Here is a 16,706-nt window from a genome sequence, read left to right as displayed (position 1 = left end):
GACTTTGTATCACACGTGTCCAAACAAAGTTGGAGGTTCAGCAAGAAAAGACCTGGATTAAATTCTCATCGCAAGAGTAAGACCTTCAAACCCGAGACCTTAAAAAGAAACTGGTGGAAGAGACAGACAAGTGTTTAACTTTGTATCTTTCACGACAGATTTTTGATATCTAAACCAAGAACTAAAGGGCAGGCTGAGAAGGCTGCTGGTATCCTTCACGGTTGTTCAGCACTTACGAAAGAGAACAATGCCAAGAGACCCGACAAAATCCATCCAACTGCACTTATTGTTATGGAAATGCCCCCTAGAGAGTTTGGTCCTTCTCTGTGGAGCAATCTCAGGCTTGCTTGGAAGGATAACACTCACCACCTACTGCTGATGTTCTCCTGGGATTTGCTGAGTGATGTTGAGGAACAAGCCCCCCTCGAGTCTGGCGGGCTGATGTCCTCTACATGAGGCAGGGAGGGATGAGAAGGGGAGAAGCCACTCTGTGGGGAGGACGGGGTTCGTACTACGGAGCCCGGCAGGCTGTTGCCATCTGTGTCAGTCACAGAACTGCTGCTGCCCTGTCGGGTAGGAGTCCCTGTACATCGCACTGAGTCGCCTCCCTCCTTGGCTTCTTGTTTCCGCTTGCGATATTCTAGTAGAGATACCTGGGAGAGAAAAATAGAGCCATGAGTCAGGGAACGCAAGGGACTAGGACGGGGGAGGAACATGCCCACACGCCATTTTAAGAATCTATTTCTCTGGGTTTGCAGATAAAACTTTAAAAGCTATACTGGGATTATAAAATCTTCCTGAACCTGCAGTCACTCTAGAGAAAGAGCTAAGTGGTACAAATTTAGATCACTCACCGACTGCCATGCTCACCCACATTTTACTCTTTATGACCGATACTTCAGTGGAAATATCCAGCTCATTTTTGCTTCTCTAACAACCTGGAATTTCACATTACTTCAGTATATGCTTGCGTATTCAAGCATCAAGCCTCTATATCCTCCTCTCAACACCCTTCACTCCCTCTCTCTCGTTTGTGACCTTATATAAAATGTGTACCACTATTTGTGCATCTCAAAACCAGAAAGTAAGAGCCTCCTTCACAGAACTGGTATCTTCAGAGAGTCCTGTTCACCCATACTAGTTCAGCCACATTAACGCTAAAAACTTGATAGTCTCACACAGAATTTTTACCTGCTTAGAGCAGGTTCCTGCTGTGGTGGTTCAGCAGCCAGTATTGCAACCTTCCAGCACTATCACCTGAACAAATTACTTTTAGCAAAGGTTTAATGTATTTTGTGCAAAGCAGTCTCAGATTTGTCAAAGGCACAGGCCAAAAGGTCCCAGATAATGCACTCTCATAACACAGGGACAGCAGAACAAGTATTTCCAGCTGAGCACTTACCTTTCACTGTACCTTCCCTTAAAGAGTTATTATGAGGCACAGACCCTATAAAGTACTTGCAGAAGTACTCGCAGAAGTTCTTCAGGTCTGCTGAAGAACTCATCAACTATGATTCAATGCCTGTATAGAAAGCTTTAAACAGGCTATTTCCAAAAGTCACTCAACATATGAAGGTTTTAAGGCAAGTGTAACTTTAAAAGGAAAAAAATCAAAACCCTCCAGAAATGGAATGAAAATCAGATACTCCATCCAGCCGGACACTTATACAAGTGATCTGAGTTACCACACTTGTGGTAAAAAAAATATCCAAGTACAGGAAAAGGCACCGATACACATCTACACAAGCATATGTTTATTTGTCCTATGAGTACCCAGTTTTATCATAGCAACCTCTGATTTATCATTTTCACTCAGTTTTAGTCCCATGACGGCCACTGGCCTGCTATTAGAAACCAATACACGTTTGTTTTCTTTAAACAATATTCCTGTGGTTTGAGTTTCAAAGAGCTAAAATTTAAGTAACAACCTTCATTTACTTTTCTTGCAATGTTACTATGTTTCCATATTAATGGAAATGTTCTAATACCTTCTAATAAACAGCCTGTGTTTTCTTTCGAAACATTAGACCTTCTTTCCTAGTAAGAACCCTTTTCATCCTGATAAATAACACCTCTACCAACCAGTGGAGTTGCACAGTGTTATTGCTGTGGGTCTTGTCTCAGTTTAACAACTCTTTATGAAAGCTGCAAGCATCATGCTCTCCACTCTGTGCTCCCAGAAGAGGTATGTTCATTGTGGTATTTTGCATCCACCTCTCACATCAAAATCTTGCCTAAAGGGCAGCTCTCTCTTTTAGACTGTTTTCATCCATGGATGAATTACTTGCCCAGCATACATTTTAGTTGTATTCTGCCCTCTTCGTTCTCCCTCTAAGTCCTTCCCGTGGTGTCGGCTGCTCCTGCTCAGGTTCCTGCAATCTTAACGAGTTTCTTTTACAAGAATACTTGCCTTCTTCCTTTGTGGCGGATTCTGGGGCGCAGATCTGACACCTTCACAAGCCCTCTCGCCGCTGGGAGACATGGATCCATGCACTGTCTCTTTAAGCAGCCCTGACTCGTGTCTGCTGAAATATCCTTCGGCAGGAGAACTGCAGCATCCTGCTTCCGAATTCATTGGCTTCCTCTCTCCCAAAGGAGCAGATCCCCGCAACAACCCATCTACACGTGGCATAGCGTTCAATGGGGAGAAGGCATACATTAAATTAAACTCTGTCCGAAAAGCCTGATCAGAGCTTCGTAGCAGCATCTGTGCTTCCCCACTTTTCCCTGGGAAGTTCATCTCTGAAGTAGAGTTTACAGAGGGTTGTGGAGTCAAATCAGAGGATCCAAAGCTGAGCAGCGATGGTCGTTCTGGGCAGGTGTTTGCACCAGAATCCAGGTACCCACCCTTCAAATCCAGGTCGGATCGGAGGCAGAGCTGGAAAATCCAAGATGGATATAGGAAGGGGGTGGGAAGTCAGGAAAAAGGGTCAGGCAAGGGTGGGGAGAGAAACATAGTCAGAAAGTATTCTGTACAATGCTAGCTTATGGCTTTCCAGTTGCTTTCTGATCACCCCTCTGGTCCCTTTCCTGCACTGTTCTGCTCATTCTACAGGGGAAGGACTGAGGCTAATTGATAATCAGTTTAGCTGCCCAGTATGAGGTGCCCTTTCCCCTTTATCAGTCTCATTGCAGCAAGAGGATAAGGCTCAGCAATATCCCCGGGCAGTCAATGAAGAAAACCCAGCATTTTCAATTGCCTCTTATGTCCCAAAGTTGATGTTAACACATAGTACTAGCTAGGTTCATCATGGGTAGAGAACAGAAAAGATCTGCTGTCCATTTGCTGTTTTATTAGCCAAGTTCTTGACTGTCCCAAGTCAGCCACTACTAACTTCCTAACAATGAAACGCCCAGGACCTCTAAGCCATTTGTTTTCACTTATTGTGAGCTTTGGAAATCTCTAACAATAGTACATTCATTTAATTTATACTGCATTTCTACATTTTACATTCTCTAACAAAACCATAATGGCATCATCTTTGCGCTGTCACAGTTTCTGGAGCACTAGGCACTGACACAATGGTATAACCATTTATCTACTTTAAGTGCCAAAAAACCTCCAGGGCAACGGCATAATCGTCTCCTTCACCATGTTAATATGTCAGGATCTCAGACAATGAGCATAACTGACACGATTTCATCCTCTTTGCAGGACTATAGTTCTTGGGAAAAACACAGCAGCACCAGGCATCAGCTCTGCCACGCTGCAGCTGCTGAGAATGTTTCCTCTGCTGTATTACAGATCCAAATAATCTGCCACGTTGGAGAGGAGTGTGTATTTTCTACTCCGAAACAGCCTCCGAGCAAGATACTTCCACTCACATTTTACAACAGGCCAGTAGGCAAACAAAGTACTGCTTTCTGGCGTCTCCTTTCAACATTTTAAGTCTGCGAGTGAACAGGTGATAAATCAAGGCTGAAGAGCAGGTCAGGTGCCCCACTGTGTCCTCAGAAGTCAAAACTCTAGTGAATGCTTTCCCTTTTCTTCCACCATAGTCATTTTGCTGCTACTGAATAAATATCACACACCACTCATCTGCTGGGCCAGGGCTGAAGTTGATTACGGCATTTCCAGGGTCCCCAGACCTCTTGCCTTCACCTCAGCAGCTGAGACACCAGGTCTTCACACTGCCTGTTTCCCACCAGTGTCAACAAGGGAATAATAAATTCCAGTCTTCAATTTGTTTGCTCTCTTGTGATAACCCTGAAAACTCTCCTCAGCCTTGTTGTGACTGATCCTCCACCCTTATTCCCACCCGCCTCTGCTCTTCCCATCCCTCCCCTCCCACCACAGCCTCAGATACACACACACACACACACACAAAGCACACACGCTCCCGGCCTCAAGTGCAATTGAGACGGTGTGACAATTACCTCGGGTGACATGGACTCAGGCCTATGCGCAGGGGAACTCTCAGGGGAGGATACGTTCTAGAGGAGGGAAAAGCATCTTGTTATTCATCTACTTAGAAAGTCAAGAATCAAAATAAAAATCAATTAAAAAACAAGCACAGAGGTTAGCAATGGCTGTTCTAAACAAAGACCATCCCAGGAACTCCCTCCACCCTGGACGGCAACTCTGGCAGTTAAGTGGTTTCTGAAGTTCCTGGAAGCACAGAGACAGGACTGGGTTACCATGCTTCATGCTATAACTTAGTACCCAAAACAGAGCACATAAGTGCTAAGAAACATCTTGTTCTTCATATTTCTGATGCTGTCAGATACAGACTTTGCATCATGAAATACACAGAGAGCCATTTATGGCATTTAGTTTGATGACATGGGAGAAACGGAAAGCCTGATTTTGCCCAGACAAAAGAAACTAAGATCCCTCAAACACTGTAGTGAACTTTCATAGACTTTAAACTAGAAAACAAAAAATCTTTCTGTTCTCTTTCTACAGTGCCACAGGACTGAGGTATAACGCTTTACACAGTGAGATGTATTTGCTCAAGTTAGAATTGACGATAACTAAATCAAAGGGACATGACAATAAAATAGAGATAGGAATAAGCTGCGCTGAAAGAAACACAAGAGTTTGAACAAAGAAGCCTATGGTCTACCAAGCTGTTAAGACTCTTCTACTAGAGGAAAAAATATGCTTAAAAAGTGGCAAGTAAGGTATAGATTCTCAGTGAAATCCAGGCTCCCCACGTCTTACGCATGGCAACAGAAATAACTAACACTAAGGTGGGACTGGAAATCAGTGAGTAGACTGTGGAGGCCCATGGCAACACTGCCCTGATCTGCCATCTCAACCACAGCAAAGGTAAGGATCATTTCCAATCAAGCTCTGTGCCTGAAACAGTCTTTCATCTCTCTCTTCAATGCTCCACAATCTTCCCTGCTAACCTCTATAGATCTGCCTCTCAGACAGCTTACAAGAAAGGGCTCTCAAAGAAAATAATCAGAGCACGCTAAGCTAAAAATACCACAAAGGACTGTCTGCCCTGTTGCAAAACAGATGAGGGATTCCTGCAAAACAGTCCCTAGTACGGAGCAGTCTGTCACGGCACAATATATTTTTTTAATGGTTTTAACTGGCAGAGCGTGAGCAGCCAGCCTGAAGGGTTCCGTTTTTTAAATGAAAATATGCAATACTAGAAAATAAAAACAGAACTGCAAAACCAGCATGATCTCTATTCACAGGCACAGAGCAGCAACACAAAGTGGAAGGTCCTGGCTGGCTGGGTGCTAATAACTCTTCCACAGAGGTTAGAGCAAGGGAAACCACCTAACAGCCTGCTCAGTACCTCTGCAAATTTCTGCAAAAGGAAACTATCAAGGAATCAAAGGTATAAGGTATTTTCCTTCTACCCAATCAAGGGAAAGGAAAACCAAAGAATATAGTGGAAGCTAATGTAAAGTATTTCTACCATACTTGGGGTTTGTGAAAGCTGTTTAGGGAAACAGGAGCTGAGGATGTCAGACAGCGTTTGAAAAGTGGAGCACTGTTGCAATCTTTGGAAGAGGCAGGGATTGGAAGCCACATTGGCACAGAGATCTGAAATGGGGAAGTTGACTTAAGAACACCAAAAAGCCTGCAAAATTTGGGAGCTACTGTGGAGAAATGGAGAAAAGAATTAGACTAATGTTACTGATAGCTATGAAGTGAGGGGCAGCCGGGCTGCAGCAAGGTTTGCCATTTAACAGAGCAGGGGATTTGGCCAGAAGTGGAGCAGAGAAGAAAGGCGGCAGGGTTTTTCAGTCTGACACTATGATGCTGCTCAGGAATATACTCAAAAAGGAAGGCATCCCTAGTGCTACCTCTGCTGCAAATATTCCAGTTCCTCCTTTTCTTGCGTTCCCAGTCTCCGGTTGGATTTACCTCAAACTGTAGCGGAGTATTGCAGCGACTAGCAGCCAGAGAAGGAATTGGTGAGAACATCATGCCATAACCATTGCGACTCTCCTCCTCTCCTGGCAGCGATGAGCAGGGTGTAGCCAGCTGTGGGCTCACTGAACCAGGAACTGAAGGGATAGGAGGTGGAGGGGTGACAGGAGACAGCGGCCTCAGCAACTTCTTAACATTCTGCTCCATCAAGTAGCGAGACTTCCATTTCTTCAGGGGACTCAGCAAGTCTGAAAAAACAAACTGAGCTGACGACAGGGCTGCACCATTAACCATGTACAAACCACATGCTGTCTCCCTTCCCCCTACTCCCAGCCCAAATGGAGCCCATGAGTCTCCCATGTGACTATGAAAGATTCCTAAAAATGAAGTACCTCTGAAATACTTCAATACCAGTCTTGAGACACGCCTAGATACTGATAACAGGACAATACATAATTAGGAACATACAGTGACCAAGGAAAGGAAATATTTCAACTAGAAGAAAGCAAGCACAAGAGGGAGCTAGGGGAAAGGGAGCCAGGAAGGGATAAAAACAGTAGAGGAGAGTGGAGAAGAGTGGCCAGAGGACATGTCACTGACACCGCTCTGAACAAACCACAGACAGCTCAGTTTTCATTACCTGAACCTAATAGTTTCCTATAGGCTACATCAACACAGTCCAAACACATTTCACTCCCACAAAGGATTAACGTCTTTCCCTCAGGTCTACCGCTATCCAAAATAATATCTTTTTTTTTTGATGCTCAGTTAAAAACAAACAAACAAAAAGTATTCAGTAAATTCTGCAGTCCAGTTGTTTGCTTCTTCAGGTCTTGCTCGGGGACGTGCATTTATTGGTTCTGGCACTCTGTTCATTTCTTATTCATCTAACTTTTCAATAATCAATTCTGTATTATCTCTGTGTTGTCTAGCTTCCTGTCTGTCGTCTTGGAAAACTGGTCCCTGACTGGGCAGATCTTCACCCTCTTTCTCTGTAGAAAGATTCAGACACAATATTTAACCATTCTGCTGCTTTACTCACAGATTTTAGCTTCTCCATCTTTAAGACTTAATCATTCGCTTATTACATACGTGCCTGTGAGACTTTGCTATATCTTCCTATAGTCAGCAGATATTTAGTTGTCCATCTAACAGCATCCTGCTGAAAAGAGATGATATTGTACTCTCTTTTTTTTCCCCTCTATTGGACAAATGATCACACTGCACCAAGGCTGATGATGCAAGATAAAGTGATTATCTTTTCACAGGAAAATACTGAAACTTTACACATGCTCAAACTAGAATGGGTCTGCAGAAATTTGAATGAATGGCAAAGTAACGTTCTCACCTGCCAAAAAGCTGTGCCATCAAGCAGCAGTACACATTAAGATGTCATCCTGTACAGCTGCCTTTGTTATTCAGCAGCTTCCCCAGTTTCACTCAAGCGCCCACGCTGCCCTGATGGTGCTGAGCACTTACCTGTGTCATCTTTGCAGATGCTGGAAGAACTGCTGTTCTCGTTACTTTGGTATAGACATTGGGTTCTGTTCTCTTGCGGAGCTGGTGAGGTCTGAGTCATCCCCTCTTCTAGGGCTTGTTTGATCCAGCGCTGAAACAGAAAGAGACTACATAAACGTGCAACCCCTCCGATACTTTCTCTGTAATCTTGCAGGCTGCACTCAACACAAACTCCTACACTCCTGTGCAGCAGGGCAGACTGCTCCGAACACTGATATTACCTCCTTCGCGTGTGCTCAGACAGGAACCCGTTAGAACACAGCTGTTAGCGCTGAGTCTAACACCTACTGTGATGGGGCTGACTACGTGCTCTTGATAAGATGTGTTCTGGGCATCAGCAGTCTTCAGCAATAACACAAAGATAAGTAAAAAGCAAATAACAAATTAATAAAATCCCAAACTCTGGCAGCTAAAAATTATTAAAGGCAATCTTAATTAAAAGAAAAAGGAGGTAAGATGATGAACTATCTTAAAACCCTGAAAAGCTGTTTCCTGCACAGGAGCACAAACACATTGTCCCCCTGCTCCACTAAGGCATACTAGAGCTTAACATAGATTCTGCTCTAACAATTCTAGCAGAGAAATGGCTGAGTTTAATCACATAACAATTCTTCCAGGACCATGGTTGCTGCCAGAGACAAAGAGCAAAAAAAAAAAAAAAATCTGATAAAATGCAAGCAGCAGTTTTCAAGGGAACTAAAACAAGAAGAGGATAATAAAAGCAAATCTTTTCTTCAGCTACTTAATAAAAGAGATAAAAGTCACAGTGGTCTCTGAACATGGACAGTAAAGAGTATTTCACATCGCATGCAAGTAAACATGAATTGAAGTCTCAGGAAATCAGCTCCTGCAGTGAGTGTGCCAGCCCTCTATCTTGATACAAACTGACTCCTGATGGCAGGCAGGAAACCTTTGCTTACTTTACTATAAAAAAACCCTGCCATAATATAACAGAAAACGTCCAGGCAATTCAGCAAAATGAAAAAATTAATACAGTGATTTGCATTTGTGTAGTTTACCCAAAGGACTGACTTTACCAGCCTTCTAGTCTGCCAGAGAGGTTTCAAACCAGAACTTTACCTTTCAGTAATCCACAGTTCATCTGCAGGCCAGCAATATGTATTACATGTATGTGACTTATGATTCCTCAAAGCTATCATGAAAGTGCATCAGAAACTCAGTGGCCAAAGTCCTCAAAGTGGAAAAAAACTTCAATGGGAGGATGAAGAGCAGGTGACAGGATCTATTTTGATGGCCTTCACTACTGTACAGCAGAGACTCCTTCTCTGTTCAAATATATCTCAATGGATCCCACTGTGGCCACCAGGAAAAGTGAGAAGTGCCAGCTACTCTGGAGCAATGCTACCTCAAATGTGGCACCTGATCTGACAGCCAAGTCACCGCACAATGTGTGATTAACGTGAGCAGGTTATACAGTTCAGTTTCCTTGCGAGGTTCAGATATTGGCATGCTTTGGATGCAAACTGAGATCATCAGCTGAGGTTTTCTGGCACGGTCCTCAGTAGTTTAAGGGAAAGGCCTGCTGACAATCCAAGAAAATATGTGATCTATTTCAACAGCCTTTATAAATCAGCCTTCCTAAGTAGTCAGAAGCAGACAAGACAGAAAGATCAGGTCTTGAGAGAGCAATGTCATCAAGTTCTGGACCACTTGTAGACCTCAGCTGGCTGAAAAGGAGGTCTCCCCTGGGAGAGTTTTCTAAACACTCCTGAACATGAGAAGCAGCCTTTTTCTACCTCTCCAGACTGTTAGTGATAAAACCACTAAATGCTAGAAAGCATTTTCCACAAAAAAATGGGTAACTCCTACAAAGTGGATGAAAACCCTTCCTAGAACTAGAACAGTTATGGATTATTTACTTTCAAAAAGTAGAAATTTATCAAATTACTTTCTGCAACATCTGTTCTGGACACAGAAGCTTTCAGTATTTTATTAATTATTTAAATAATGGAACAGGCAGTGTACTTAAGTTTTCAGATGATGCCAACCTGGGAGAAACGAGAACATGCTAGAAGACAGTACTCAAGATTTTCCTACTAAATTGGGAAATGGATGGGCAAAAAAAAGGACTCAGCTCAGCACAGGCTAGAACAAAGTACCACATAAAGCCAGAAACAATCACTTCTAAAATTATAGGCTAGACAACTAATGGGTTGTTCTAACAAACACAGTAAATCATGAACTGAACACGAGTCGAAATCGACCTGTCAAAGAAAACCTGGTCACCATACTGGGATGAACAAAATGGGAATAGGCTGCAAGACACAGACCGCTGCCCCAGCTGTAACACAACATCCAGTTTTGGACACTTGGCTTAAGGGAAGACGTGGATTAAATGGAAGTTGTCCACAGTGAAACTAGTTCATTCCCTCTCCAGCAGTGAGAATTATCATATGACTAGAAAAGAGCCAAAGGTAGTAAGAGATTGGAAGACTTGTTCCATGATAACAGTTTTCACTGAAATGTGAGCTTGCTGGCCAGTTGCACAGCAAACGCACCAAGCAGAGAATTCGGAATAACGCTGCCAGTTCTGCTCTGGATGCTTCTCTCTTCCCTGAGGCTCGAAGACACTGTTAAGGGTTCAAAAAAGCAGCTTGAACCTTGCAGTTCTCAGCTTAAAAACGCACAGAGAGATTGCCCAGGCACATGGAAACAAACATGGTTTTGTTCATACAAGTATATACGAACAGCCAAGAGCTTTACCTATTAAGGGAACACCCAAGAAAGACCTCAGCTTCTTTTTGTAGGTGCTTGTTAGTGCACAACACAAACTGGCTGAAGGTGGAAACAGCAAAGTCCAAGCTTCTCTCTGGAAAAAGTCCCTCAAAGGAAGGCAAAGAAACTAGGATATGGCCCCTGACTTTGAAAGCTACTAAGACTGGAAGATCAGAAAGGATTTCCATAAAATTGTTCTCAGGCAATTGTACAGGAACTGGAACAGCCTCTGAGCAAAGCTGACAGGCGACAGGCAAGAAGGATTCTGATAGAAATCTGACTGAGCAAACTAATCTGAACTACTGTTTCCCTGCGGATGGGTAAATGCTAGTATTTACTGGCCACATACCATCTCTGGAGGAATGAAGTCCTCAGCTGGGCTCAGTTCAGGCTTCCTGCACAGCCACAAGTATCTGCTGTAGATAGACAGTCTACGATCCCAAACAAAGAGCTGTGGGCTTGCTCTTGGGAACAGTCAAACTCAAAGCTTTGCTAAACAACAAAGGCTCTGCAAAGACAATGGATCTTGACTGAGGCACCGTATTCTTGAGGTCTTTTGCAACACTGTCCTATCCCCACAACGCTAACCATCCTCTGACTGTGAAGTGGTAACATAAAACATTCTAAGGGCAATGATTAAAACTCCTTGAATTGCATATGCTGGATAAAAAACGGCCGCTGCAGATTTAAAAGTACGTATTTCTAAGAGCGTCACAGAACAGTGACTTTTACCATGGTAAAAGGCAAGGATGAGGGCTGAACCCCGGCTAGGAGAGGGTCAGCAGACATGGCCTGGAGACTGCATCGATGCACCAGGCCAGGCCAGCTCAGCAGGAATACATGGAAAGAGGCTCCAAGAGGACACAACAACTTTACAAGGGTGCCGGTAAGAGTTTGATGAGTATATAGCCCCCGAAGGTAAGACATGAGCAAACATACCTTTTTACAGGAGCTGTATATTCCATCCAACAGAAAGGGCCTTCGACGCCTCTCAGGGTTGAAAGGTGAACCAAAACGAATGTAGTGTTTAGGTGTGGTACAAATTAGCGGGGAGTGGATGAGACCGGGCAACATATTTAGGGTAGTTGCCAAAACTGTTGGGTCTGTAGTAATGCGGAGAGGGCATTCAATAGGGCACTCCTGCTTTTCTGCCTTGTCATTCAGCCACTCGGTAACAAGATACTGAAGGAGAAAACACACATGTCAATACAACTAGCAGAGGTGACGAGGAAAGGCAATATAGCACAGAGGCATAGGGGGGAAGCGACGCTCAGGTCAGCCCACATGCTAAAACCTCCCTCCTCCTCAAGAGGAAGGAACAGAGCCAGGACTTCCTGCATCAAACCCAATTCTCATCTGTTGCAGGTACGATAACAGGTAATCCAGTTTTACAGAAGCAGCTCAATTTTACGTTGATTTTAGGCTCCATTAATCTTATTAGAAGGTCTCCCCAAACTTGATCACTTTGTTCAAAACTAGTTTCTAGCTACAAACCGAAATGTATTAATGGCTAATTTATGCCCAGTATGAGGCAGCTGCCTGATAGATTCTGCAATTTTCCCTCCTTTCCCTTAAAAGTTTCTCCCAGCTCGTACACTATAGTCTGCACTCACGTTCCCTCTTGGTTTTTAACTCTAAATTGAAAGCTAATATCTTCTGCTTTGTCCTAAACAAATACCCTCCAGCCTGCCATCACACCCTGGCCCAAAAAGATACTGTCACCGATTCCCACAGCAAACACATTTTTATTCCATTCTACATTAATTTTTAAATTCTAAGTAATCTTTACTACATAATGACTCCACTTTTCTCTCTTCATTCTCTTGCTGGTATGCACGAGAGAGCCTTTGTTTTACTACCCTTCACAAGATGCAACACCCTGGTTATTTCAAGATGGTTTTGTTGGTTGTTTTTTTTAAGCAGGTCTCACTACACCTCTATGCTGCTTGATTTAAGGTAACTTTCTTGCTTGACAGTCTTTTTCTCCTTGCTCCTAAAACACTGGGAATACGCAGAAAACTTAATGAGATCATATGCATCCAAACTTTTCTAATAAAAATCCTTTCTTTTGGGCTCAAAATCTAGTGCTCTTTCCCAAACTATCAGCACCTAGTTTTTAAATGCCAGCTAGCCTATCAGAGTTGTAACGACCACTTTTGCATGGTGCCGCCAAAAGCTTTTGCTAGCTTACTGTGCACACGCCAGCTCTCCCCCCATCTTTCTATTAGTACCTTGTTTCCCTGCAGGAACAATACAAACAGCTTGTTTTCCTTATGGCCTTTGCCAGCCGTCTCCCATGCCTCTCATTGCCTTCCACACCAGTACTGAAACATCTGCTTTTTGCTTCCCTCACTCAGGCTCCATCACCCAATTCTTTATGTTGCCAAGCTGCTTCAATCCTTCTCTCCCAGGGCTGCTCAAACTGGAAGCAGTTTCTTCCTGCCCCTGCCCCCCACCTCCCCACAAGCTGCATAATTTGCCTCTTTCTAGACTCCTTTCTGCACCCAAAAGCGAGACCCTTCCTGTTGCACTTGTACCACCCTGTTGGTACTTTAGGTCAATGTAGACTTTCTGTAAGGATCAGCTAATTTCTTTTTCTGATCTTTGTGCGTACAGGGCTGCACAGCCAGATTCTGAACTACGATGAGGGCTCTTAGCCACTACAGAACAAATACTATAGTAAATACAAAGTCACATAATTCCAACTATTTTGAAGAACTGTTTCCCTGAGCCAACTTTACCCCAAAGGCCACACAAAACCTCTTTTTCCCCCTCTCCAGCTTAAGCACCTGATCATATTTACCTTTTTAGTTTTGGGGTACTTTACTGCAGCTCGATTAGACTGAGATCCTGCAGCCAGGATAGCAGTTGGGTCAGATCCCGTCAACTGTCTGCCTTCCCCTGGACCTTCTACATTGCTGACATCTGTTGCGGTTACCAAGCTGGCAGCGCTTCCTTCCTCTGGGACAGCCTGTGCGAGTTCAGCTTGTTGGGAACTGGCTTGTTTCTGCCTCCTCAGTCTTTGCGCCGAACTGGTCCGGTATCGAGAGAAGCGACTTTTTGGTCGAGGCCTGGAGGGTTTTGCTGGAGCCGGCTTAGTAACTGTTTTTTCAGGAACAGCGTCCTACAATATAAACTGTCATTAGTCCGAGCACCTCTAAGAGTATTCCTTTTCTCTGCACACAGGATCAAGGACTGAGATTTATTAATTGACACTACCTGACTCATAAAATCTGGATGGACCCTGTTTGTATTGGCTCATAAGATGGTTTTGGGGATCCTTCTAAAAGACTGGCATGTTATCATTTTGTCTGCTGTGTTCTTAAAGGGGTCAACCAGAACATTGGTCTTAAGGAAGAAAGCAGAAGTATGAAACTTGCCACTCGTCTCAAGGTAACCGCTCTTACTCCTGATCTGAGCTGACACGTATGATTCCAGGCAAGTATCTAGGCCCTGCCATATAATGGGAACACAGGCATCCAAAGTAGACCAGGCCATAAAAACAAAGAAAAAGCAAAAGAATTCCTCAATCACTCCAGTTACACATTCAACTTAAGCTCACATCAGTACAGAAGGGGTCCACTCGGTGAGGGAGCTGGGCTTGTTCAGCCCAGAGAAGACAAGACTTAGGGAGACCTAATAGCAGTCTTCCTACATCCAGACAAAAGCCACCAAGAAGATGCAGTGGTGCATCAATGTACATACACTGAAATGAGAGGTTCAGACCGGATACAAGGCAAAATTTTTTTACCATTGAGTACAGTCATGAATTGGAAGAGGTTTCCCGGGGGGCTGTGCAATCTCCATCCTTGGAGGCATTCAAGACAAGACTGGGTAAAACCCTGGCCAACCTGGTCTGACCTCAGAGCTGTCCCCGCCCGACACAGAACGGATTAGAGACCCCAGGAAGTTCCTCCCAACCTGAACGATCTTATGATCAGATATGTTGCACCTAAGCTTGGTACAAGCTATTAAACAGGCCTATCTTTGTCTTACCACTACTTGTGAAGACCGTCGTGTGTTCACCCCAGTATTGCTGTTACTGTTAGAAACGTTTGGAGCAGCAGCACTTAGTGCTGAACTTGCATCTTCAGTTTCAGGGGTCTCTGTTTTTACATCCTCCAGCTCAGGAGCTTCAGAATTGATGTTGATTTCAGCATCAGTGCTGTTACGGTCTGACGGTTGCTCTCGTCTCCTCTTTCTCTTTTCCAAGTTTTCAAACATGTGCATGATGGCTTCTACCTTCCTGTCTTCCCGGGACTAGAACAGAAGAGTAAATTTATGTCAGCACTGCAAATTATGCATGTAAAGAGGAGGAGGCAAGAACAGATATGGGATGCAGCACAGGAAGGGAAACAACTGCCAAATAGCAATGACAAGAGCCAGAAAGGGGACAGAGAGAAGCAGTTCTTTTCAGTTATTTGCATTTTTCAACATGGCAAATTTCCCAGAATAACAACAACATAATCATGTGTTCATAGAGTAACTAGAAGAACTAGACTTTGTTCTTAAATAGGACCACTTAGATACTACTGAGTTATATTTATAAAATAGCCACAAGGAAATGCATAATTATGAAGAACTAAAAACCGTAAGAAAGAATAAATAGAGTGAAGAGAAGACTTGGAAACAAATAGAGCTACTCACTAATGACCAAACACTAGAAGCAAACAGAAGCCAGAGGCTACAGAAGTAAGTGAATTGGTAATTTGCAGCAAGTATAACACGCCACACAAACTGACTAAAATCATCCAGATTCATTCCTTCCCTGATGTCAGGAGATGACCCAGCTCAAAAATAAGAGCTTTTGTTCGAGCAGCTTACATAGTGGATAAGAAAAACAGAACATGAGAGAATAGAGAGGCAAAACAAAGGCATTTATTAGGTAGACAGAAAGGACAGGAAATCTTATCACCTAGCTGTGTCAGAAATAATTGGTAATTATGCATGTAAAAAGGTCCAGTACAATAATGCTGCAGTGACTGGCAAAAAGCAGGCTGAATCAAGTGAATTTTAAGAAGTGGGGTCAAGTGCCTTCTGAGACTTGTCATGGAGGAGAAAATATCTTGAAGCACACAGCAGTACTCAATCACAGCAGCCTGGCCTTTACAGTTTTCCGTTCAAAAATATTCAATAGACACACACAAAAAAATAGAGACGGAGAAAACTATAGATAAAGGTATTTATCTGGTGCCAAGTATAGAAAACTGAATCTCATTAAAGGAGATTAACTGGTGTAATGCACAGGAATAGGGTTTACAGGCCAATGGGAAACACTTCACTTTGTCTTCTTGAACTATACTGTCCCAGGAAAAGATCAGCTTCCCTGAATTAAAATGAAATCTTCCCTCCAATCTTAAGGCCAGTCTGATGGGTGACTGCTCTTATTCAAATTTCAATAGAAACTGACTGCTTTATCTTGCCTGTTCTAAAAAATCCATAAAATAATCCAAGGATCTCTCTGCTGGATGGCCCTCAGCTCTGCAATCTGCTGCACCATCTCCACATTTAAAGCATTCTCAGGAAATTTACACACGGAAGATCCCTATCTCCGATTAGAGAAAGAAGGGTGATTAGGGTATTTGGTGAACAAAGGAAAAACAGGGAACTCCAAGCTCCAATAAATTTGTTGCCTAGCAGGAAGGATGAAGCACTTTTTCTTCCTTGGGTTTCTGGTTGGTTGGTTGTTTTTTGGTTTTGGTTTTTTTTGTTTGGTTTTTTTTTTTTTTTTGGGTGGGGGGGAACTGACAAATTGACAAAACAAAACAAAGCAATTAATGACTTAACTAGAGACAAAACACCTCCACTGACATGCATAAAACATTCCAATCCAGGAAGCAATCCCAGGTGCCATAAGAAGCACAATAAAAAAAACCCAAACAACCCAACTGCTCTACTCAGCACAGAAGAGGGCCAAGAAGGGACTGTGTTAACAAAGATCCACGAGCACTAAGAAATATTTTGATCAAGAAGACTAAAACAACAATTTGGGAGCACAAAGGGATTTCCTAATAAAGAACATAACAAATTTTGTTGATTTGTGCTGATAGTGCTGTTGGTGGTCTACCCCTCAATCAACTTTGGCCACTCGATCCTCCCCTTTTCCCACACGGCA

The 16,706-nt window shown here is 43.3% G+C and overlaps 1 protein-coding gene across 4 annotated transcripts in view; it reads right to left on the bottom strand.

The window, feature by feature from the left end:
* The window catches only part of SETD5 (SET domain containing 5), a 68,921-nt gene that overhangs the window by 8,432 nt on the left and 43,783 nt on the right, over window positions 1–16,706 (bottom strand). For all 4 annotated transcript variants that reach the window (XR_008468642.1, XM_054215835.1, XM_054215836.1 and 1 more), the window contains 8 exons: window positions 14,588–14,851; window positions 13,395–13,715; window positions 11,531–11,773; window positions 7,817–7,946; window positions 6,332–6,585; window positions 4,378–4,434; window positions 2,411–2,878; window positions 367–653 (listed from right to left, as the gene is read on the bottom strand). Coding sequence is in view for 3 of the 4 variants with exons in the window: in XM_054215835.1 (XP_054071810.1) it covers window positions 367–653; window positions 2,411–2,878; window positions 4,378–4,434; window positions 6,332–6,585; window positions 7,817–7,946; window positions 11,531–11,773; window positions 13,395–13,715; window positions 14,588–14,851 (2,024 nt within the window). In the remaining variant the exon portion in view is untranslated. The remainder of the gene's footprint in view (window positions 1–366; window positions 654–2,410; window positions 2,879–4,377; window positions 4,435–6,331; window positions 6,586–7,816; window positions 7,947–11,530; window positions 11,774–13,394; window positions 13,716–14,587; window positions 14,852–16,706) is intronic.

Source organism: Rissa tridactyla, chromosome 10 (genome assembly GCF_028500815.1).
Source record: "Rissa tridactyla isolate bRisTri1 chromosome 10, bRisTri1.patW.cur.20221130, whole genome shotgun sequence".
Classification (NCBI taxonomy): Eukaryota; Metazoa; Chordata; class Aves; order Charadriiformes; family Laridae; genus Rissa; species Rissa tridactyla.
The sequence above is the reverse complement of the archived record's forward strand: the minus strand, read 5'-3'. Positions and strand labels throughout refer to the sequence as shown.